This window comes from Patella vulgata, chromosome 3 (assembly GCF_932274485.2).
Source record: "Patella vulgata chromosome 3, xgPatVulg1.2, whole genome shotgun sequence".
Lineage (NCBI taxonomy): Eukaryota > Metazoa > Mollusca > Gastropoda > Patellidae > Patella > Patella vulgata.
Genome location: NC_065881.2, coordinates 82776576 through 82801395, shown reverse-complemented (window position 1 = coordinate 82801395; position 24820 = coordinate 82776576). Strand labels below are relative to the sequence as shown.

General features: G+C 36.9%; 1 protein-coding gene across 7 annotated transcripts in view; it reads left to right on the top strand.

The window, feature by feature from the left end:
- Positions 1-24820, top strand: part of LOC126816946 (CD109 antigen) — a 78592-nt gene that overhangs the window by 18661 nt on the left and 35111 nt on the right. For all 7 annotated transcript variants that reach the window (XM_050543743.2, XM_050543740.2, XM_056099941.1 and 4 more), the window contains exons 2-18: positions 1469-1610; positions 2586-2752; positions 4871-4896; positions 7905-8058; positions 9241-9311; positions 10102-10153; positions 10702-10775; positions 11570-11609; positions 12928-13024; positions 13857-13938; positions 15027-15278; positions 16028-16183; positions 16674-16787; positions 17642-17719; positions 21129-21323; positions 22306-22455; positions 23708-23848. In XM_050543743.2, coding sequence (XP_050399700.2) covers positions 1537-1610; positions 2586-2752; positions 4871-4896; positions 7905-8058; positions 9241-9311; positions 10102-10153; positions 10702-10775; positions 11570-11609; positions 12928-13024; positions 13857-13938; positions 15027-15278; positions 16028-16183; positions 16674-16787; positions 17642-17719; positions 21129-21323; positions 22306-22455; positions 23708-23848 — 1923 coding nt within the window. In that variant the 5' untranslated portion in view covers positions 1469-1536. The remainder of the gene's footprint in view (positions 1-1468; positions 1611-2585; positions 2753-4870; positions 4897-7904; positions 8059-9240; positions 9312-10101; positions 10154-10701; positions 10776-11569; positions 11610-12927; positions 13025-13856; positions 13939-15026; positions 15279-16027; positions 16184-16673; positions 16788-17641; positions 17720-21128; positions 21324-22305; positions 22456-23707; positions 23849-24820) is intronic.

Genomic DNA, 24820 nt, shown 5'->3' with positions numbered 1-24820 from the left:
GATTTGAAACAGAATAACTGAAACTCTATCCCCAGTCAACGTGTGGCTTTATCAATATCATTTAAATACAATGTAATAAATGTGATTCTGATCAAATAATACGGTACAAATCAATGAGGTGGTCTGAAATTTAATCAGGGTTCGACTCCAGATCAAGGATATACGCATTATTTTATAAACAGGCTATGCTAGATCATTGTTTAATTGAGGAAAAGGCTAGGTCCTATATATGACCTCTCTTGTCCTGCTAAAAGATGTTTGATTGAGAGATGATGTTTGTCCAATTGACAGAGCGGGGTTGGATGATCAAATAATTCGGTGAAGTGTCAAAAGGGTGTATCTAAGAATTTCTAAAGATTTGAAATAGAACCTTTTGCATTTCAAAATTTCCACAAATCAAGATACAAAATTTGGGCACATGATACCCAGAACAGTTCTAATTGGCGTAGAGATACACAGCTTAGACAGAAATGTGCATATTAATTGGGAGATTTTAAAAATGCAAAAAAAGAGTATTTGACTAATTTCCCGAGATACACCCTTTTGACACTTCACCAACGAAATAATTCGGTACAGGATATATGCATTATTTTATAAACAGTATTATCAGAAAAGGTTTGAGGAACAGGCTATGCTAGGCCAATATTTGAGTAAGGAAAAAGCTAGGCCTATATTATATAAAGTTGTTTGATTAAGAGACTACGATTAAATGTTTGTCTGACTGACAGATTATAATAAAATCATACATGAGTCTGTCCGATCTATTATATAGATTACATTTCACATTTTCCATTATTTCTGTTTATTAATGAAACAATATCTTGTGTTAATGTTCGACATCATGTTTAATTAATTAGCCTAGATTACCATAATAACACCAATATATAATCATCACGCTCAAGAATTCAATGCAATCATTTTCAGTAATATCTCATATAACAGGGATATTTTAGATTTATGTCGTAATGCTAGGATTCCCACTGTCATGCAATGCATTGCTATAGGATTGTTCTTTTCAATACTTTAACGGTTAACCATTCATAACAAAACACACCACAAGGTATATATGGATATAAATACTTCTCTATTATTTAATAACAACGTTTCGTAACACATACAGGTCACGTTTTCAAGTTAATAATAAATATCCATCTAGTCAGCCTATTTATACATATTTTGTTACACGCCAAATTGATTAATAACCAGAAGAAAGCATTAAAATAATTAAAAGCAGCCACAATAACAATTATAGATAATTGACTGTTAATAGAATGATAAAAGCTATTGAGTCCACAATCGAATATGTTTTGATATAATCAACACAATTGCAACGACTGACCAAAATAAGACCTGATAGGATCACCATGATTATATACTCCACGATTAAATCAACGATTTCAATCGTAGCGCGAATCATGATAGTGGGATCCGTAAAGCTTTTATAAACTGTTCTTGTTTTGTTTTTCAGAGATCACTTCAAAGATTTTAATTTGTGTTTACAAATTGACAAGATCATCAATTATACAGTAAAAAGACATGACAACCAAGCCCACGGATTGGAGACTCTGTCTTCCAGTATTATTGCTGCTATGTTTACCGTTATTTGAATGGTAAGTTCTTGAAAATATCTATCAAGGCAATTATGTATTGAATAATAAATTCTCCAGTTGATCAATTTCACTGCTAGTCAGAAGTGAATGAAATGAAATGAAGTTTAACGTCCTATTGTTCTGAACTGACAGGGTTAATAAACACTGGCATACACCATGATACAGTGTGCTATGAGGAGCTTTTTGTTTTACGTCCCATCTCCGACTTGCACCACTGACTGCTAAGAGGAGGCCACTTCCGAATTTTTCCGGGTCCTCCCGTTTCCTCCCACTGCTAATTAAAGACCCCTATGTTAGTCCTGAAATGACTTGGTTTGTGTCGAGTGGAAGTTAAACCCCATTTCTCCCTCTCCCTTTCGCTAAATCCCGATGATTTATCTCACCCAACACCGGGATTAAACAGATTGGTATGCCAACGTCTTACTCACTGAGCCACCACAGCCCCCCACAGCTTGTCAGTCATGACTGGAAGAAATGGCTAACATGAGAACCATGCTGACCACCTGTCTCCAAGGACACCTTTGTTAATGTTGTCATCTCATGTCAAATAAAGTAGCTAAGTCTTCGACATTGAAATGAAATGGGGTTTAATGTCCTACTGTTCTGCTCCTATACTGGGCTAATGAAGACGGGCATACGCCATACATTGTGCTATGAGGGGAATTTTATTGGACAGCTGCACTACGGCCTACTCTTATATCGAATTCCAACTGTCAAGGGTTTCTTTTACGTGCACGCCAATGTGTACAGGGAACCTTAATTTTCCATCTCATCCGAATGACTAAACAGCTGTTCTTGTCGGACCCTCTCAGGTTAGCGTGTGCGCGCTGCATTATAAGGTCTGTCGTTGAGTCAACTGGTGTGCTTTCAATTCCCCGGTTGTACGTGACAACGAGTTGGGTTGCATGTCTAACCTTGTGGGTTTTCTCCGGGTCCTGCTAATTATTATTATATTGATTGCTGTTTGTTTTACAGTGGTTATGTCATTCTGGCATCTAAGAAGTTTCGTCCGGGCTCAGACTACAAAGTGTTAATAAGTATTGAAGGAGCATCAAGTAATGTGGCGATAACAAGCACATTAAAAAGTAAAGCAACAGCAGGTGGCAGTACCATGTTAGAAACAACTGCAATTGGTGTCAGTGGTAAGTACACCATATCGTACGGAAGGGCTGGTAACTGGTGTCAGTGGTAAGTACACCGTATCCTATGGAAGGGCTGACAACTAGTGTCAGTGGTAAGTACACTGTATCCTACGGAAGGCCTGACAACTAGTGTCAGTGGAAAGTACACCATATCGTACGGTAGGGCCAGTAACTGGTGTCAGTGGTAAGTACACCATATCCTATGAAGGGCCGGTAACTGGTGTCAGTGGTAAGTACACCATATCCTATGGAAGGGCTGACAACTAGTGTCAGTGGAAAGTACACTGTATCCTACGGAAGGGCTGACAACTAGTGTCAGTGGTAAGTACACCATATCGTACGGTAGGGCCAGTAACTGGTGTCAGTGGTAACTACACCATATCCTATGAAGGGCCGGTAACTGGTGTCAGTGGTAAGTACACTGTATCCTATGGAAGGGCTGACAACTAGTGTCACTGGTAAGTACACTGTATCCTACGGAAGGGCTGACAACTAGTGTCAGTGGTAAGTACACCATATCGTACGGTAGGGCCAGTAACTGGTGTCAGTGGTAAGTACACCATATTGTACGGAAGGGCCGGTAACTGGGGTCTGTGGTAAGTACACCGCATCATATGGAAGGGCTGGTAACAGGTGTCAGTGGTAACTACACCATATCCTATGAAGGGCTGGTAACTAGTGTCAGTGGTAAGTACACTGTATCCTATGAAGGGCTGGTATAATTGGATTAATTTTACACGATCAATAATAGTTTACAGGTACATCGGTCATTGTTTTTTAGGGTGAGCGATCACTCTCAAGCGCCTGCCGCTCACCTGAATGTCAACAGAGTCATTGGGGTTTATTATCATTTATGAAACCAGGAATGACCCCCCCTAACATGCAGTTATTGATCTTCAGAACCATTTCCCAAACAAATAATCGCTCTCCTTAATATCTGATCACTCTACTTAATTTCTAAATCACTCTTCTTATCGAAACTTGGAGAGCTTTTTTAGGGGATCGATTTCTTCAATTTGTTGATTAGATAGAGCTTTTTTCGGCTCTCCTCTAAAATACGAAGAACGACACCGATACATTCCACAGCATCACACACAAACAATTACACAAGACAACCCTACAGACATATCAGATCCAGTGAATCAATCAGGAGGCAGTCGTGTATGTATAATGAAATGAAATGAAATGGGGTTTAACATCCTACTGTTCTGCTCTGACTGGGCTAATAAAGACGGTCATAGGCCATACAATGTGCTATGAGGGAAATTTTGCCCAGTGCAGCAGCACTACAGCCTACTCTTATATCGAATTTCCAAGGGATCTTTTACGTGTACACCAATGTGTACACAGGACCACCGTTTTTTGTCCGATCTGAACGACTGGACAACTGTCCTTGTCAGGCCGTCCATCCTGCATCACTGACAAGGGGAAACCACGTCGGAAAATCCTGATGAACTTTCTCGGCCAATGCAGGGATCGAACATGTGACCTCCAGGCTAGTGAGCCAGCGTCTTACCCACTTAGCCACCTTGGCTCCCCTTTCCAATAAAAGCATGACCAATTTAATGTATGGAAAGTGGAGACACCCAATCTTGCTAGAATTATTTTGGATTACCTGCTTGATATAGCTAGCCGTTGTGAGAATAGTTGGGAATTCGGGTCTGTTTTTAAATACATTCATACATGTATGTAAACCCAACTTATTGCAATCTGATTAAAACACAGATCCTATTTTCTTTACTTTTTATTATAGTTCAAAATTTCGTTTTACTTATCTTTACTACACTAGGATCTGGAAGACTTGTTATATTACCAGCGTTCTGGTTGAAGTGAGGGGTTAGCCAATGAAACAGTCTGTTACGGCGAGTTCTTGGCATGTGATGCATGGAACTGTGGTTAACACCTAGAAACGTCAACGCCAACATCAATCAATGTCTGATGTCATATGGTCAAAGGCCACTCATACGACCCATGACACAACCTTCCAGTACAACCGGTCAGTGTAGTGTAGGCCATCGAAAGTATAAAAAAAAACGAAACAAAATATAGATCTGTATTTTAATCAGATTGAACATATATTTGTACGAATATCGACCATCTTTTTATTTTTTTTTTCAGGACAGACAAGTACACTTACCTTCCAGGTAAAACATTTTTTCTCTTGTTTTGACTTGACTGTATATATAAATGCTTGAATCTACACAACACATAGGAAGGTCCATGTATAAGTGTTTAAAAAATCTGGTCTTACCCATGGGCTTTAGGGGGGAGGGGGTTGGATGGCCGAATGGTTAGCACGTACATGCTGTATCATAAGGCCTGTCATTGAGTCAACTGGCTTGGTTTCGAATCCCTGGTTGTACGTGACAAGGAGTAGTGTCGCCTGTCGAACCTCATGGGTTTTCTCCGGGACCTCCGGTTGCCTCCCACTGCTAAAGACCCCTACGCGCAAGCAAATTATTGAAATAAAATTAAAAAATATGTTAGTCCCGAAATGACCTAGTTTGTGTCCAGTGGACGTTAAACCCCATTTCTCTCTCTCTCTCTCTCTCTTCATGGACTTTAGATCATAAGGTCTGTAATTGAGACAACTGGGGTGGTTTTGATTCCAAGCTAGTAGGCTTCCTTCTACTGCTAAATACCCATATGCACAAGTAAATTAATGCCATTAAATTGGACCATATGTCAGTTCCAAAAAACCAAACATAGATTGTGAGGAGTGAACACTCTCTCTTTAACTCTCTCAATAGGATGAATAATAACATAGATCAATAGGATCAGATATCTAGCCTATTATTGTTATAAGGTATTATTGATAATATCTCACACCCTGTGCTATATACATGTATATAATAATACAATAGGATCAGATATCTAGCCTATTATTGTTATATGGTATTATTGATAATATCTCACACCCTGTGCTATATACATGTATAGATTGTAAAGATAACATGTAATATATACTGAATAAATCATATGCATATTATATATATTAATCCAGAAATATTAGCACAACAGTAAAGCTGCACTACTTTGTTAAGACAAAAACTGATTTCAACACTGGTTTAATAACATTTTAACATTTTAAAGGAGCTAAATCGCTTATATTTGGGACCTACAAATTGACACAAATGGGTCACAACGTATATAATATGAATGTAAATAAACTGATTTACATTCAGTCGGTTCTGTTTTTACTCTAATTTCAAAGCAATTATGTTCATCGAAATACGCCAGCGTCTAGTTATTCCAGTCTACACCGATAGTATTTATTACGCATGCTCCCAGCAGTTATGTTCATCGAAATACGCCAGAAGTCTCAATCGAATGGCAATCTCTAGCGTCTGGTTATTCCATTCTACACCGATAGTATTTCTTGCTCATGCTCTCAAAATAAGAATATGGGGTCACCATTTGACATGACTTGTGGAATATGTCTAACATTGTTCTTCGAGTCGCTTGTTACAAATTGCGCTGAAATGCATTATGGTACACGATTCGTGTACCAATCGTAAAATGTTTATTTTGTCTCAAATATTGGATCAGAAGCCCATCTTTTCCCAGTAAGATCACAACACCAATGTTGATTAAAATTGACAAATAATTCGCGTTTTCATTGTCAAAGGTTTTGGATGATATTGAGTTAGAGACTTGGCTACTTTAAAGTACTTTTCATCCATATTGGGACTAATCATAAATAATGTATATACATGTATCATGATAACATGCCATTTATACTGAATAAATCATATATATATACTAAGCTTCTTCGGGCAAACTTTAATAATTCCAACAATTGATGTTTTATCAGATAATCTTTACGCTCTGTTTAATTCTTGCAGCTTATGTAAGACAACGACCTTGACATTTTAAAAGTAAATATGATATGTACAAAAATTACTCCTTAAAAATGCATTATGCAAGAGCTAAATCTGCTTATTGCAGGTCTTTCTTTAGGCCTGAAATATTATATAAACTATTGATTAGACATTTATTAACAAAACAAGACCATAATCAAATATCGATGGCATTGGATACTCGAGAATTTAACTAGATTAGAACTGTTCGCATTTGAAAAATTTAATTTAAAAATGGGAAAGCTAGTCTAAGTCTCGAATATACCAGTGCGCTGGTTACCACAATGCACACATCTTGTCAAAACTACAAACAGTGATAACTTTGCTCAGAATGAAGTAATTTGAATGAAATTTTCATTTTACATTATCTATTTTTGAGCTATTATAGCAAGAATGGTCAGCTCTTTATTTAAATATTACATAATGTATGTTTAATAGTAAGTGCAGGAGGACCGCACTACACACAGAACAAAATTGTACAAGATAAACCTGCAGACAAGACAGAAAATAGTTATATTTATCATTGAAATAACACTAGAACTTTTCTCAGTTGTGTTGAATAATTAACAGACGAAATAATTAATAAGTAATCTTGCCCCGTGTTCACAAAGCTATCTCAGACTTAAGTTAAGAATTTACTCAACTTTCAATCACTGTTTATGAGAAATATCATTGATCTAGAAACACAAAACTTTACACATAGTTTCTTATTGATGTTTTTGATATATTAAAACAACAGAAGTTTTATAAAGGGCTATATTTTAGTTAAAATAACACAAATAATTTTGAGTAAGTTTGAGAATAATCTTTAAGTGGCATTTAGTGATTGGGGTACACAATAACAGAACACAATTTTTATGGGAAACAATCACTGGTTTTATTCTAATAGCACGACGTTTCGACAAGTATCCTCTTATCGTGAAACAATCACTGGTTTTATTCTAATAGCACGACGTTTCGACAAGTATCCTCTTATCGTTATAACGATAAGAGGATACTTGTCGAAACGTCGTGCTATTAGAATAAAACCAGTGATTGTTTCTCATAAAAATTGTGTTCTGTTAAGTTTGAGAATGCTTTGTAAACTTGGGGCCTGAACAGACCAAGTTAAACTATGTAACACTAGTAGGAACTCAATAGTTTTCGATGATTCTCTACAAATTTTAACAATAGCTTGAAACTAAACGTTAAAATAAAGAAACTCATAAACAGCACAGCTCCTGCTAAAACAGCACAACGACACAATACCCGAGCTGTAGTATAATAATCATAAAATGAATTTCATTTTGCAGATACCCACTGATGCAACAGAAGGAGCGTATAGTTTAAAAGTTATGGGTACCGGTGGATTGACATTCACCAATGAAACGACAGTAGAACGAGAGAGTCAAAATGCTCTTCTGCTTATACAAACAGATAAAGCTATTTATAAACCAAATCAAGTCGGTAAGTTATTATTATTAGTAGTATTATTATTAGTATTTAGTATTATCATTATTATTCTTCTTCTTATTATTATTATTATTAGTATTAGTAATATCTTCTTCTTCTGGAGGGTTGGATGGCCGAATGGTTAGTACGCATGCGCTATGTCATACGGTCTGTCATTGAGTCAACTGGCAAGGTTTTGATTCCCTGACAAGGAGGAGTAGGGTCACCTGTCCAACCTCATGGGTTTTCTCTGGGTTCTCCGGTTTCCTATCACTGCTAAAGACCCCTACGCGCAAGCGAATTATTGAAATAAAAATTAAACCATGTTAGTCCCGAAATGACCTAGTTTGTGTCGAGTGGACATTAAACCCCATCTCTCTCTCTCTCTCTCTCTCTCTCTCTCGCTCTCTCATTATTATTATTATTATTATTATTATTCAATTTACAGCCCTTTAGCCCTGAATGGAATAGGGTTTTACTTTTTTTTTTTATGATGTCTTGATTTTTATCTTTGGTGGTTAACTAGATGGACAATTTAAAACTATGTGACAGTAGGAACCCAATAATCTTTGATGATTCTCAACGAATTTGAACGGCTTGCCAACAATGGTTTAACCCAACGTCATGACATCAAGTGATCAGGCTAAATAACAAAGGCTGACGTGAAATATTTTGTATGCCTATTTCAATCGACTACTGTCGAATAATTATAAGTGATAGACTCTTGACATCAATAAAAAAGTTGAAGGGGATAAGTTGATCTATAATTTGCAAATCATTCTAAAACGTTTTCATCAGAAATATCGTCTTCAGAATCGATGTCATCGATATAATCCGAGTCGGAATAATTCATAAGTATTTCGACCACTTTGAGTGTCTTTAACATTCCCAACATCGTTAAATTACGTTTTTCGTCAAAAAATGTTGAACAAAGACATGTTTTTCTCAATGCCCTTGACAAGACAAATTCCTGTCTGATACGTGTGCGTGGCCATATCAATTAAATACGAAACTAAATACTCAAATGCGGCTTATAAAAAAGGTTCTTGCTGTGGTTGACTAAAGTCGACCGTGACCACTTAGCCGTATAACGTTACAGTGACTATAGTCGTCAATGACCGGTTTAGGGTTAAAACTGTTAAAACAGCACAACTACATGATACCTAAGTGTTATTTTTTGTTTTATGTTTTTTTCAGTAAAGATGCGAGTACTTGCTATTGATCCTGATTATAAAACTGTTAATGGACCTATGACAGTTTCTATCACAGTAAGTCTAATAAATAGTTTCATTAATATTCATATCAATTAACGCAAGGTACAATTTTATGGATACACAATTACTGAGTTTAATACTAAGTGACGTTTGGACGAGGATACTCTCCTCTTTATCAAGCAAATGATACAGGTATATGAATCAAATATCAGAGATTGTAATTTTTATATTTACGGCGTGGTTTTGCCTTGCTAGTACATACAGTGGTGTAAGACAGATTGCCTAGTTGTTCGGATGGGACGAGAACCCAAGATCCAGTGTACACATTAGAATTCGATATAGAAGGCCATAGTGCCACTGTCCGGACAAAATTTATTCTGTAACTAGCTCAGAGCAACCAGGGGGGGGTAAGTGTTCTCAGGAGTGCTGTAAAATTGACAATGTATATCTATTGTTTTTTTGTTTTTTTTAAGCAATATTTTTATTCAGATTTGTATCTGAATAGGGATTGGGGAACAGGCATAGCCTATATCAAACCCCTCTCCCTAGTTTGATATTGTTTTTATGGTCGACAGGTTATTAATGGGGGGTCCAGAACTGTATATCTTCCTGGAATTTGTTATCCTGTTTACTAGGAGGTTACAGGTTTGATCCCAGTGTTGTTTGAGAAAGTACCCCTGGATGATCCCTTACTTTGGAAGTTATTACCGTAAAGGTCCTGGGTTTCATCCCAGCACGTAAAGAATCTTTGAAAAGTACTCAAAATATAATTCATACCGGTTTTTAAACAATCTGTCGGGACCTACATGGAACGTGTGTAATTATCTGTTCTATTATTATTTAGGACAAGAACAACAACAAGTTAGAAGAATTTAAAGATGTTGTTGGGCAAAATGGTGAGTAAATTTTGTTTGGCAGTACACTGGTAACTTTCTTCACCTATTTAACTACAGATTCACACTTCTATGAAAGCTTCAATAGACCAGAGGGGTGTTGGATGGCCGAATGGTTAGCACGTGCTCGCTGTATCATACAGTCTGTCATTGAGTCAACTGGCGGGGTTTCAATTCCCTGGTTGTACGTGACGAGGAGTAGGGCTGCCTGTCCAACCTCGTGGGTTTTCTCTGGGTCCTCCGTTTCCTCCCACTGCTAAAGACCCCTACGTGCAAGCGAATTATTGAAATAAAAATTGAACCATATGTTGGTCTCATAATGACCTAGTTGGTATCGAGTGGATATTAAACCCCATTTCTCTCTCTCTCTCCAATAGACCATATTCAGGCGTCATTACCGAATGTCCTCACCTTGCGCTTACCATGTGTTCCACACAGTGATACAGGACAGAGGGCCTAGTTAGAAACAGAAAAGCAGGAAGTTTTATTCTATTTCATTTCTTATTTTTCTTAATGTCTGACATGTTTTATCACTGTTGGTTATATTCCAGGTGTTGTTCAACTTGAATTTCCAATCTCTGATGAACCACCACTTGGTGACTGGACAATCCAAGCTTCAATGGGGGTAAGTTTACTAGGTTAAAGAATATAGCACTTTTAAATTGTTGATAATGACAACTGATAACTGGTTATCAGTCAGTCTTTTAAAAAATTTTATTTGGGAGCAAGATGTTTGTTTTTCTTGTTTTTATAGCGTGGTTGGATGACCATTTACTAGTTTGTGCGATCACTACACCTGTGTACATGGGTTGGGTCTAATAGTTAGTGCAGGGGGACTGCACCACACATAATTTACACAAAACAAATATATGGACAAGACATTATACTCAGAAATCACAAACAAACGAACAATTCAAATAAAGTGAATGGATCCGGGGGGCTAGCCGTAAGCGCCCACTGTGGTGTACAGTCCCGTGCCTGTAGTGATACAGACTTCACTCAAATTTGAAAACAATCAGGAATACAGCTCAAAGAAACCATTGTATAATGCCAGCATGAGTCATGATCTCCTATATGCTACAAGAAATATGAATGTTAGCATATTGAAGTAAAATTTAACTATACAAGTAACCACATCGGTAAAATGTTTAAAAAAAAGCAGGTAGTCTAAAACTAAATGCTGTAAGGAATTTGATATAAGGGTAGGCCGTAGTGCTGCTGTCCGGGCAAAATTTCCCTCATAGCACACTGTATGGCATATGCCCGTCTTCATTAGCCCAGTTCGGAGCAAAACAGTAGGACGTTAAACCCCATTTCATTTCATTTCTGTTTTTGTACTGTTTTTGTGCAGGGATTTTCTAGATATCTAAAAATATATAAACACGTTGTTGATTGATAATTCCATTTTGTTTTTATCAGGATGCCAGTGAGAATAAAATATTTAAAGTTGATGAATATGGTGAGTACTAGTCGTTTAAAATATAACTTATATTTAGGTCATGTGATCCTGATAAATATAACTTATATTTAGGTCATGTGATCCTGATAAATATAACTTATATTTAGGTCATGTGATCCTGATAAATATAACTTATATTTAGGTCATGTGATCCTGATAAATATAACTTATATTTAGGTGATGTGATCCTGATGAGTTGCTGGGCAGTGGTGTCAGAACCTGATCCATGCTTTGTGTCGTGGCTGGCAGGTCGGTGATCTGTGGATCATGTGATTCAATGTTACAAGGAGTAGTTAAGCCTGTTAGTTTTCACTGGGTTTTCTTGTTTCGGTGCGTCGTTGTATTGAAATAGTCCAGGCACTACAGGCTAAATTTATCATCTGATTGACTTATTTTATATTCAGCCTGATTTGTAGGGGTTTATACATTGATGTATTGTAAATGTTCCCTTTTTATACAATAAAATAAATATGCAACAACTTTTGTCTACTGCTTGGATGAGGGGGGTTGGATGGCCGAATGGTTAGCACGTGCTGTCATTGAGTCAACTGGCGGGGTTTTGATTCCCCGGTTGTAAGTGACAAGGAGTAGGGTCGCCTGTCCAACCTCGTGGGTTTTTTCCAGGTCCTCCGGTTTCCTCCCACTGCTAAAGACCCCTACGCGCAAGCGAATTATTGAAATAAAATTGAACCATGTGTTAGCCCCGAAATGACCTAGTTTGTGTCGAGTGGACGTTAAACCCCATTTCTCTCTCTCTCTGCTTGGATGATTTTACTGGTATGTGTCTTTCCGGGAGAAGGGCATGTTAGATCATAAGGTCTGTCATTGAGTCAAGTGGTGTGGTTTCAATTTCTAGCTTGTATGTGACACGGAGTAGGGTCACCTGTCCAACCTTATGGGTTTTCTCTGGGTCCTCCGATTTTGTCCCAAAACCCTTGTGCTAAAGACCCTTTTGCACAAGAGATTTATTGAAATCATATTTAATCCTATGTTAGTCCCGAAATGATCTAGTTTGTGTTGAGTGGATGTTAAACCCCAAACCTGTAGGTTTCTACCTGTTTTGTTGAAATCATATTTAATCCTATGTTAGTCCCGAAATGATCTAGTTTGTGTTGAGTGGATGTTAAACCCCAAACCTGTATGTTTCTACCTGTTTTGTTGAACCCCTTATTCCCACATGGTGAAACCCCAATTCCATATGGTGAAACCCCATAATTCCACATGGTATTCTAGTTTGTGTCAAGTGGAGGTCTCTCTCTCTCTCTCTCGCTCTCTGAATTGCCTGGCAACCTATATTTGTACCTGTTTTATATTTTAGTTCTACCCAAGTTTGAAGTAACAACAATGACAGAACCTGGTTATTTACTCTATAAAAAGGGAGAACAACAAGATCTTGTTGTTAAAGTTAAAGCTGTGTAAGTTATTATTATAATGCAGGAATTATGATTAATAAGTAAATCCATTCCCTTTAGGCCGTGTTGAATTGATTCCTTGTTTCGAGGACCCCGAAAATCGTGCGCTTGCGTTTTTAACACAAAAAAAAATATTCAAAAAATTACGTTAAAAACATCTAAATAAAATTCTACCAAACATCAGAAGTCAATTCTCGTTGTTTATTCCTCGTCACTTCGATGATATTGTCGAAACCATCTATAACTCAACAAGTGAATCAAATTCCGTCTAACTGAAATGTTTCCATTTTATTGTAACACAAGAATACGGAAAATTTATATCAAAATATGGTTATTTCATATTTTAAAAAGATAAACAAGAAGCCACTTGTTACCAAATTTTAGTTTGTTATTAAATTTATTCAATTAAATATTATCTGTGCTTTTATTCTAACCAATAATATAAGTAGATTATTTGTAATATTAAAAATGGTACACAACCCTCAGACTATAGATATTATGCTAGATCACTTTGTGTTTTGAAACCCACTTTGTGTTGTGTTTACCGCACTACCACACATGATTGCCAGAGTGGTGGCAGGAGAAACAAGGAGTCAATTCAACATGACCTTAATGGACTTCAACTAGAAATACCAGTTAGTCTCAGATAGAATCAACTGAATACTGCAAATCCCATCCCTATCGTTATGGTTATATAGTGTTTTTATTTCTTCATATACACAATAGGCAAACAAATTATTGAAATAAAATTGAAGCATATGTTAGTACCAAAATGACCTAGTTTGTGCCGAGTGGATGTTAAACCTCATTTCTTTCTCTCTCTCTTTCTCTTCAGATACACGTATGGTAAAGATGTTGTTGGATCAGCTCGTGTAAAAGTTGTCAGTGATACAACTAGTATGGAGAAAACTGTAGATGTACGATTCTTTACCTATATCCCACCAAAATAACAGAACTTAATTTGAACCAAATATACCATACCAAGAGTATATCTTTGAATAAAAATTCGAGAGCCACCGTGGCTAAGACTCTGGCTCGCTGGTCTCTGGAGGTCTCGTGTTCGATCCTTGCATTGGCCGAGAAAGTTTATCCAGATGTGGTTTCCCCTTGTCAGTGGTGCAGGATGGAGGGTCTGACAAGAACAGCTGTCTAGTCATTCGGATGGGACAAAAAACCAAGGTCCTGTGTACACATTAGCGTTCACGTAAAAGATCTCTTGGCAGTTGGAATTCGATATATGAGTAGGCCATAGTGCTGCTGCCCGGGCAAAATTTCCTCATAGCACACCGTATGGCATGTGCCCATTTTCATTAGCCCAGTCGGAGCAGAATAGTAGGACGTTAAACCCCATTTCATTTCATTTCATTTGAATAAAAACAAAAATACTGTTCTAAGGCTTTCAAAGACTGTTGAATTGAACCAAAAATATTATTCTATCAATAAAAGAAACTGCTGAATAAAAAAACCAAACAAGGTTTCAAGTTCAATATATGTATTAATTCAAACAGGACAGTCTTTAAAATCTAAACTGTGGTTAGATCTTTCATTTCGGTTCAGAAAGGTAGAACGTCAAACCTCATTCCTTTTTTCTAAAACATCAAACCCCATTCCATTTTTTTTCCGAATCAGTATTCTTTCAAAGTCTTTAAAGAGGAAAAATCATTACTTGAAATATCATGTTACTCTCACATTAATCTTTACTGATTCCGTCTTCATGAGCCAAGTCCTTCGGATGAAACAAAAAAACGAGGCCCCGTGTATACATTGGAATGCACGTAAAAGATCCCTTGACAGTTGGAATTTGACATGAGAGTAGGCGATAGTGCCGCTGCCCGAACAAAATTTCCCTCATAGCACACTGTCTGGCGCATGCCCGTCTTCATTAGCCCAGTATAGGAGCAGAACAGTAGGACGTTAAACCCTATTTTATTTCATTTGTCTTCATGAGCCAAGTCGGTGCAGAATAGTAGGATGTTAAACATCATTTCATTTATTTTATTTACAGATTTCTGGTTCTGTTGATGTAAAATTCACGATTGCCGAATTAGTGGGGGATGATGTTTACAATAATTTTAGGTTCAGAAGATCTTATATACAAAAAAAAGTCAGTATCGGTGTAAATGTTACAGCCCTGCCGACAATGTTCAGTATTACCGATGATACTAGTGTTAAGATTTACTCATATTCGAAGAAGATTCACCTTGAAACCTTCAACAACTTAAATATATATCATCCTGGTATGCCCATCAAACTTCGGGTGAGTATTAAACGTTTGTCAAACTGATTACAATACATATATTTCTTTCCGTTTTTTTTTATTCTTTCGATGGCCTACACTTCATGAAGATCTGACAAGTTGTAGCGTTTCGTTCCGTTTTTTTTTATTCTTTCGATGGCCTACACTACATGAAGATCTGACAAGTTGTAGCGTTATGTCGCGTTAGAGGTCATACAAGCCGCTTTTGACCCTATGACGTCAGACATCTGATTACCAAATCAGCATTGATGTTTATAGTGGATTACCCACATTTCCGTAAAGCTTGCCGTAACAGACTGTTTCATTGGCTAATCCATCACACCATCCAGAATATGTCAATGATAACAACTCTTCCAGATCCTAGTGTAGTAAAGACAAGTAAAACGAAATTTTGAACTATAAAAAACAAAACGAAATAGGATCTGTGTTTTAATCAGATTAAAAAGTTTGTCAGTTTTATTAGAGGGTATAATTGCCATGACAAATTATTAAAACGAAAAAGCCTGTCAAATTTCAAAATTTTCTGTAAGTTATTTCCAGAATTAAGGCCCTTGTTTCAGTTTGTAGAACCTTGTGAACCCTCAAACGACAAAAATTATAATCTGATCTGTAGAAAATTTTCTTGTAAATGCCCCCAATCACCTACAAAAGAATAAATATGTGACACCCCTTGTCGACCCCTTGGATGAATTAGCTGCAGTGGGCATATGTTTTGTTGCCTGGCAACCTATCTTTGTTGTCTATTTTAGGTTAAAATTACAGACCCCGAAGGATTTCCATTAACACAATATGGAATGACTGTAGCTGTGTCAACCGGTAACACAAAGAAGAATGTTACTATAAATGGTCCAGAGGGCTCGGTTGTTACATTTGAAGAGTATGATGATCAGTACGCTAATTTTAATGTAAGTTTCTACTTTCGTTTTTATTTTTTAAAATAGCAGGGACCACTGTTGATCATTAAGTAATGCTTAGGCTCACTCACCAAGAGATCACAGGTTCAATCTCACATGTTGCGAAGGAAGTTCCTAGGATTTGTCGGCAGTGTTTCCCCCTCTCGGAACGCATGGTAACATGGTAAGGAATGGCAACAGTCCAGTTTCCTCATTCTCATACAAGACGCAGAGTCTGAGCAGGACAAATGTCTAGACGTTCAGATGGCACAAAAAGCTGAGGTCCTGTGTACACATTGGCATGTACGTAAAAGATCATGTGTACCAATGTTAAAATGTTTATATTGTTTTAAATATTGAATACCAAGCCCATTTTTTCCCAGTAAGAGCACAACATCAATGTTGATTTTAATTGACATATAATTCGTGTTCTGAATTTCGAAGACATTGGATGATATTGAGTTAGCTACTTTAAAATCTGTTGTGTTTTTTTGTTTTCTAGGCGCAAATTGAAGGTAGTTTAGAAGTTCAAAACAGCTTCTTATCTTTACAAAAATATGCATCAATTGGCAGCTCAACATTACAGATAACGGATTCTGATGGAAAGACACTAAAGGTGAGTGGAAGGGTCAATACATCATTTAGCGCTATAGGAATCCCCTGAAAACTACGATATTGTGAAAGTTGTATCTCCAATAGGAATATCAATACGAACAAGGTTCTTCAATTCCGTTCAATATTTACAATCTCTAATAGGAATATCAATACGAACAAGGTTCTTCAATTCTGTTCAATATTTACCAATCTCTAATAGGAATATCAGTACGAAAACATTTCTTCAATTCTGTTCAATATTTACAATATCTCGAATAGGAATATCAGTACGAACGAGGTTCTTCACTTCCGTTCAATACTTCCAAAGTTATGATAAATTGAAATTTCATCAATCTATTTTCCTCTACTTGCATGTAAAATAACTGAATTAAAAGTATACTCTGTGTAAAATCCTCGCTAGCCTGGAGGTCGGGTGTTCGATCCCTGCATTGGCCGAGAAAGTTCATCCAGATTTTCCGGCGTGGTTCTCCCTTGTCAGTGATGCAGGACGGAGGGGCTGACAAGGACAGCTGTCTAGTCGTTCGGATGGGATGAAAAACCGAGGTCCCGTGTACACATTGGTGTGCACGTTAAAGATCCCTTGACAGTTGGAATTCGATATAAGAGTAGGCCGTAGTGCCGCTGTCCGGGCAAAATTTCCCTCATAGCACACTGTATGGCATATGCCCGTCTTCATTAGCCCAGTTCGGAGCAAAACAGTAGGACGTTAAACCCCATTTCATTTCTGTGTAAAATCCCAAAATGACCTATTTTATGTTGAGTGGGCATCAAACCCCAGTCTTTACTTTCTCTATATTTACATATTAATACATATTTTTATTTCTGTACTCTTATTACGTATTTCTATATTTTCAGAATTACGATTTGGATACTAATACTGAATTTTCATTAACTGTAAAAACAAAAGGATCCCTGACGTTGTTGTCCTATTTGGTAAGACTTTATATATTTAAAACGCGGTGGAGTAGTGGGGGGGGGAGTGGACGTTAAACCCCACTTTTCTTTCTATATATACATTTAAACATGCCTGCTCAACCTACAGCGGTACAAAAACAGACATTGGATTTTTGTGTGGATTTGATAGCGGTTATACTTTACTAATATTCTCTGAAATTTGAAAAAACTGTTTAAAATCACCATAAATCGTTTAATTTGTACTTCTGTCCAGTTTAAAGCTGACCATTTAATTTTGATAATGAGTGTCCAATTTACAAGTGTTTAATTACTCAATCACTGTTAAAAAATAAACAACTCAATTGATTAATGATGTATAATGATTAATTTTTGAACAGTGATCAGGAAATTAAATACTTGTAAATTGGATAGTCATTGTCAAAATTGATCAGTCAGCTTCAAGTTGGGTCAAAGGTCACGAGATGTACACAGGGCCAGTCCTCATCTCAACCCTAAACCTAACCCTGGACCTAGCCCTAATGCTTACCCTAACCTACAATCTCGCCAACAATCACATGCCCTAACCTTATTTACATCTCAGCAACCTTGACAAAAACTGAGTTAGCCTTAACAAATAGATCTAGCCGTGAAAAGGGTAATCTGATTAATCAAGGGAGATAATTTGATGTATCAAGGGAGATAATTTGATGTGTCAAAGGATAATTTGATGTATCAAGGGAGATAATTTGATGTGTCAAGGGAGATAATCTGATGTAATAAGGGAGATAATCATAAATGTATTACTAAAAATATCTATTTTATTCATTTATCCTTATGTTGTCTTGGTAAATATTGACCTGGTTATGAATCGTGAAACGAATCGTATCATAGCACCCGATTAGCAATTCATATCATTCCGTGGCTGCAGTGGCAATACCCAGCACTAGGTCAAAGCATTGCAACTGGGAATGTGAATTCTCATAGGGGATGCTAGATTCATAGTCCAGAACGTCCAGAATTGACATAATTGAAATCAAGTTACTGAGAATTCAGTCCTGTCCAGTCCATGCGAAAGCCGTCGGACCGTCGGTCATTACTGATAAAATAGCTCTCGGTCCGGTATTTTCATCATGAATACCGGCCCAGTTGTCCGGAAAGATTCTGGACCGGGTTTACTGACAGCTGGTTGTATTAAATCATCGCTGTATTGGCACTGACTGACGGCACTTCGTGCACGGACTGTTGAATTCTCGTTTAATTTATTGTGTTAATTTCACTATTGTTTAAAATGTAAACAAAATCTTATCTCGAGTACGTACAGTGTAGCAGTCGCTATCGTGTGCCACGATAGTCCCGGGACACGATAGGCCTCGGTGTAATTTTACATGCAAAATTAACGGTTATATTTGTCATAAACAATCGTGGTCAAAACGATATACTGCCACGATGTTATGAATGTTGAATATTTTCGTTAATAATACGGACACGTTAGGTAAAGTTGTATAGTAAGAACATGCGTGTTTACATATTCGGCACGATATATGCGGTTACATTTCCAACCAGTCATGTAAAGCTGCATGTCTAGTACATTTTGAAGGACAAGTATGCATAAGACTATACATGTTTAGAGTGCATAGTTAAGAATTACTCTCGAATCACGGCAAAGATAGACTTTAAAATTGCAAACAGTATTTAGGTTACCGGTCTTACAAATAGAAATTAGACAAATAGAACTTGCAACGGGAGTCGAAAGCGCTTTCAAATTAGACATAAGAAGCTTGTACTTACTGCAAAAATGAAATGAACGCGACACAAGTCTCCGATGTGAGAGAATATTAGTAAAGTATAACCGCTATCAAATCCACACAAAAATCCAAGGCACTCATTTTATTTTAGGAAAGAATAACTGTAGACTCGATAGAAGAGCCTATTCTACATGAACCCCAAATCAATGGTAACTGTCAACTTGTATGTTGTCATTCTCGTGCAGACTTGTTTGAATAACAGAAATGTTCCGTGAATCAAAGATCAGAGAATAAAACCGCACGTAGCCACTCTTTGTTGTTTTTATGCGAATTCAATTTATCTAAAAGGGGCTTCGGCGCAATTTAAGGGATTATTTTTGACCCAATATTAACCATAGCCAATTTTTTAAATCATGGGATAAAGTCAATTAACAAACAATACGGGTCTACTTTATTACAAAAACATTGGTGAACTTACCATTTTGTCTAAAATCATAACGCTAATCAACAAACAATACTATTGTTCTTTATTACAAAAACATCGGTGAACTATATTGTTTTTGTACATATTGTATTTATTTATTTGTTTGTACTATATGTTATACCTGATGAGTCTTTGGCTTAAAGGAATAAAGAATTTGAACTTGAACTAATCGCTGTCGGGATGGCGAGCCAAGCTAGTTGATTATTAGGTAAATAAAACAATATAAACATCCAATGAGTAAAACTGATCTATTCTAATCAATTAAATAATATACAAGTCAAGTACCACTATTACATTAACCGTGGACGGGTTTGCTTGTGGACGGGTTAACGGACACTCAACTTACAAATATTAAATCATCGCCGTATTGGCACTGACTGACGGCACTTCGTGCACGGGCTGTTGAATTCTCGTTTAATTTATTGTGTTAATTTCACTATTGTTTAAAATGTAAACAAAATCTTATCTCGAGTACGTAGTACCGTATATCGAGCTAGTCTAGTAAGTAGTAGGCTAGGTTAATCCAGACTAAAACGAAAGTCCTTTTATTGTATTAATAACATTGGCTTCTGGTAGACTCGATTGTCATCTAAGGGATTATATTTTCTTTGCGCGGTCTATTTATTGTTATCATTAACACAAAATGCCAATTAATGAAGTGTGCGAAAAAGTCTTTATACAATAGATAATCTTTGTAATAAAGTAAAGTATTTTCCCCCTTATATATACTGTTTGTTGTTTTTTCGAGTTTTAGGCCATTATTACTTATTTTATGCATATTTTTGGTATGAACTTTTTTGGACCAGTAAAATCTCATTCGGTCCAGTAATAGTTGGAATAATACCTGCCCAAATGTCCAGTAAAAAAAACGAATGTGTTTCGGGTGCATGGTTGGTTGAGATATTAAATTATCCAGTCGACGCATGCGTTGTAGCTCGAAATACCCCTTTTCACTGGATTATCACTATTTTTCGGATTGAGAGAATTCAATTCCGGAACTTTCAATCGAGTAGCGCCATAAACATTTATCTTGTCAAGTTGTTTATTGGAATGCATCATGTTGTGATTGCCACTAACATTTATCAGAGTTTGATACTTGATTATTGAGCCTACTGGGGAAAAATATTTAATGTGACTGTTTTTATTACTTGAAATAAAAAAAGGTTTTGCTGACCATTTAAAGTGATGCAGGTTATTATGGGTTTTTTTTAATCAACAGGTAATTTCTAAAGGCAAGGTCATATCTAGTGTCAACCTTGACCCTACACAATCTGAACAGTCTATGACCTTTACACCTAATAGTGCAATGTCGCCATTGGCAAAGTTGGTTGTCTATGCAGTCACAGATGATAAAGCCCACGAACTATTAGTAGATGTTTATGATGTAGTAATCAGTAATGGAATGAAGAATAAGGTAAATAGTTTTTTTTACACACCTCCAGACTGTATCTCGCATAGCAACTATTGATACTTACACACCTCCAGACTATATCTCCCATAGCAACTACAGATGTTTACACACCTCCAGACCATATCTCCCATAACAACTACAGATGTTTACACACCTCCAGACTATATCTCCCATAACAACTACAGATGTTTACACACCTCCAGACCATATCTCCCATAACAACTACAGATGTTTACACACCTCCAGACTATATCTCCCATAACAACTACAGATGTTTACACACCTCCAGACTATAAGCAACTATTGAGTATTGATGTTTGCCCACCTCCAGACTATATCTCCCATAGGAACTATTGATGCTTACACACCTCCAGACTATATCTCCCATAGCAACTATTGATGCTTACACACCTCCAGACTATATCTCCCATAGGAACTATTGATGCTTACACACCTCCAGACTATATCCCCCATAGCAACTACTGATGTTTACACACCTCTAGACTATATCCCCTATAGCAACTACTGATGTTTAGACACCTCAAGACTATATCTGCCATAGCAACTATTGAGTATTGATGTTTACCCACCTCCAGACTATATCTCCCATAACGACTATTGATGTTTTAAAGATGGCTATTCCCCGTATCAACCTAAGGTAAAGTTATTAGGGTTTGATATTGGCGTGATATTAACCTCCATTGAGCAGTCTTTAAGCTATCACATTTTTTTATTCTTCCGTACATAAAGGAATTATTATAAATGATTAAGATTTGATATGTCTTTATGTGTTTTCATCCATTCAAAAATTGTGTATGGTTAAACATTGAACATTAGTGGTGAATAAAAAGGACTACCCAATCTCTTGTAGATCACTAGGCCTGTGATTGATTATAGTGCTGTGTCGGGAATTAAAACTGCATCTCCATCAATTATTGGTATCGTCATCATCATCATCTTGATTTTAACCTAATTATAATTTCAGGTATCTTTGACATTTTCCAAGGCTAAGGAACGAGCAGGAAACGATATAGATCTTTCTGTTACGTGTGATGCCAATTCTGATGTTTACGTATTAGGTGTCGATATGAGTGTTTCATTACTTGCAGAAGGCAATGACATCACGCAAGGATCAGTAAGTTATTTACTGCTATTGATGTTTACCCACTTCCAGACTGTATCTCCCATAGCAACTATTGATGTTTACACACTTCCAGACTATATCTCCCATAGCAACTATTGATGTTTACACACTTCCAGACTATATCTCCCATAGCAACTGTTGTTGTTTATACACTTTATATAGCAACTATAGATGTTTACAACACTTCCAGACTATATCTCCCATAGCAACTATTGATGTTTACATGAGATATTGTAAACTTTCTCTGTGTCCGTCAATCAGTATCACAACGTGTTTTTGACATGATTATGTTTTAATTATCTAATTGATGCTTGTACCGTGACAGCTCAATCAGGAGATCGCAGGTTCGCTTCCTAGGATTGACCAGGCCTCTGGCAAGGATAAAAGCGTCTATTTATTCAGAGGGCACATTTTTTTTTTTTTTTCGTGCCTCTGTGTGTGAAATAGAAGTTTTACATTTCGCAGGCAAAACAATTCTCCCAGTATCGAACAATTGCTTTGTCTGCGATATATCACCTAAGTGGAAGCAGACGTAAAACTTCTATTTCGAGGTGCACGAAAAAAAGGTGAAACTATGTACACGTTGACATGCTCGTAAACGAATCATGAACTGTTTGGTTTCTGTAAAGAGTAGGTAGACAGGTTGCTGTCCAATCAAAATTTCCCTTCTGGCTCACTACATGGTTGACTCCTGTCTTGTGTGAAATAGCTTTATTTAACGCTTTCACCAAGGTGATATCGCAGACAAAACTCCTCTCTTCATTATTAACACCTCTTGTACTCAAAAGTAGAGTGTTAAAACCCATTTCATTTTCTTTACTTTCTAACTGATGCTCTTGGGTCTTGGCTGTTGGAATATGTCTTTAAATGGATGGACATGTCTTTAAATGAATGTTGAATGGTTAGCACATATGCATTGTATCACAAGGTCTGTCATTGAGTCAACTGGCGTGGTTTGGATTCCCCGGTTGTATGTGGGTTTTCTCCGGGTCCTCGGATTTCCTCCCACTGCTAAAGACCCCTACGCGCAAGCAAAGTATTGAAATAAAATTGAACCATGTGGTAGTCCCGAAATGACCTAGAATCAGGTTTAATGTCTGCTTCCATCAGAGTTATATCACAGACAAACCCTATAGTCTACATTTCTCTCTCTCTCTCTCTCTCTCTCTCTCTCTCTGGTTAGATCAAATGTTGATTTTATTCAGAAGTGATACCCAATTCTCTTCTTCTGTCTCCTCAACAGGTGGCAGACCGCTTCAGTGTATTCACTGGCGAAGACAAAAAACAAGATAATTCTGATGGTCATCCTGACATAATGTTCCGAAGAAAAAGAATGGTGCTGCCCAACGATTATGGTAGCGTAAATGCTGCTCATCTTCTAAAGGTAGGCAGTTAATATAGTCTTCTTAATAAAGATACATGTACAACCCATCCAAAAAAATAATGGATGCAAGGTCCAACATTTTTGTTCACATTTAATTTTTGTGGTCATAATACCTGGTAAATATTAAAAAAATAGGTGAACTAGAGTATGTCTGGTGGTAAATTAAATAATTGATTAAAGGAGTGAGGTCATAATATATAAGCCATGCCGGGGGTTGGATGGCCGTATGGTTAGCACGTGCGAGCTGTATCATAAGGCCTTTCATTGAGTCAACTCATGTGGTTTCAATTCCCCAGTTGTACTTGACAAGGAGTAGGGTCGCCCGTCCAACCTCATGGGTTTTCTCCAGGTCTGCCGGTTTCCTCCCACTGCTAAAGACCCCTACGCGCAAGTGAATTATTGAAATAAAATTGAACCATATGTTAGTCCCGAAATGACCTAGTTTGTGTCGAGTGGACATTGAACCCAATTTCTCTCTCTGTCTCTCATATAGACCATGTCTGTTCCCCATTCCCATTCAATTTCTGATTAAAATATTGTTTAAAAACAAAAGGAAATGCCTCCTTATTGAAAAATCTCCATCACCATAGTTATCATGCTTCCATCCGAGGGCTTTCAGTTCCAATTTTTGGCTGATAGCCAGTTTATGATGAAGTTTAAAGTAAAAAAATATTTCTTCTAAACAAAACTTTTAACCGAAATCCAAGTTCATTTTACCCCTAAATGTCCCTATAAATAGGTCAACTGTGTTTAAAGGATTAGGTAATTTGAAATTATACTTTTATAACATGTGAATTGAATGACAGGTATATTCTCCTCCTAAAACAATTACAGTAAACATCGCATAAGTCTGATCTAAGTCGACTGACCAATTTTATCCGAGTTAAGCAAAGATCAGAGTTAGACAAAGACCGAAATTCAATCTTAGCTCGATTAGAAATAAACTGCAAGAGTCAGATAATAATTGATTCA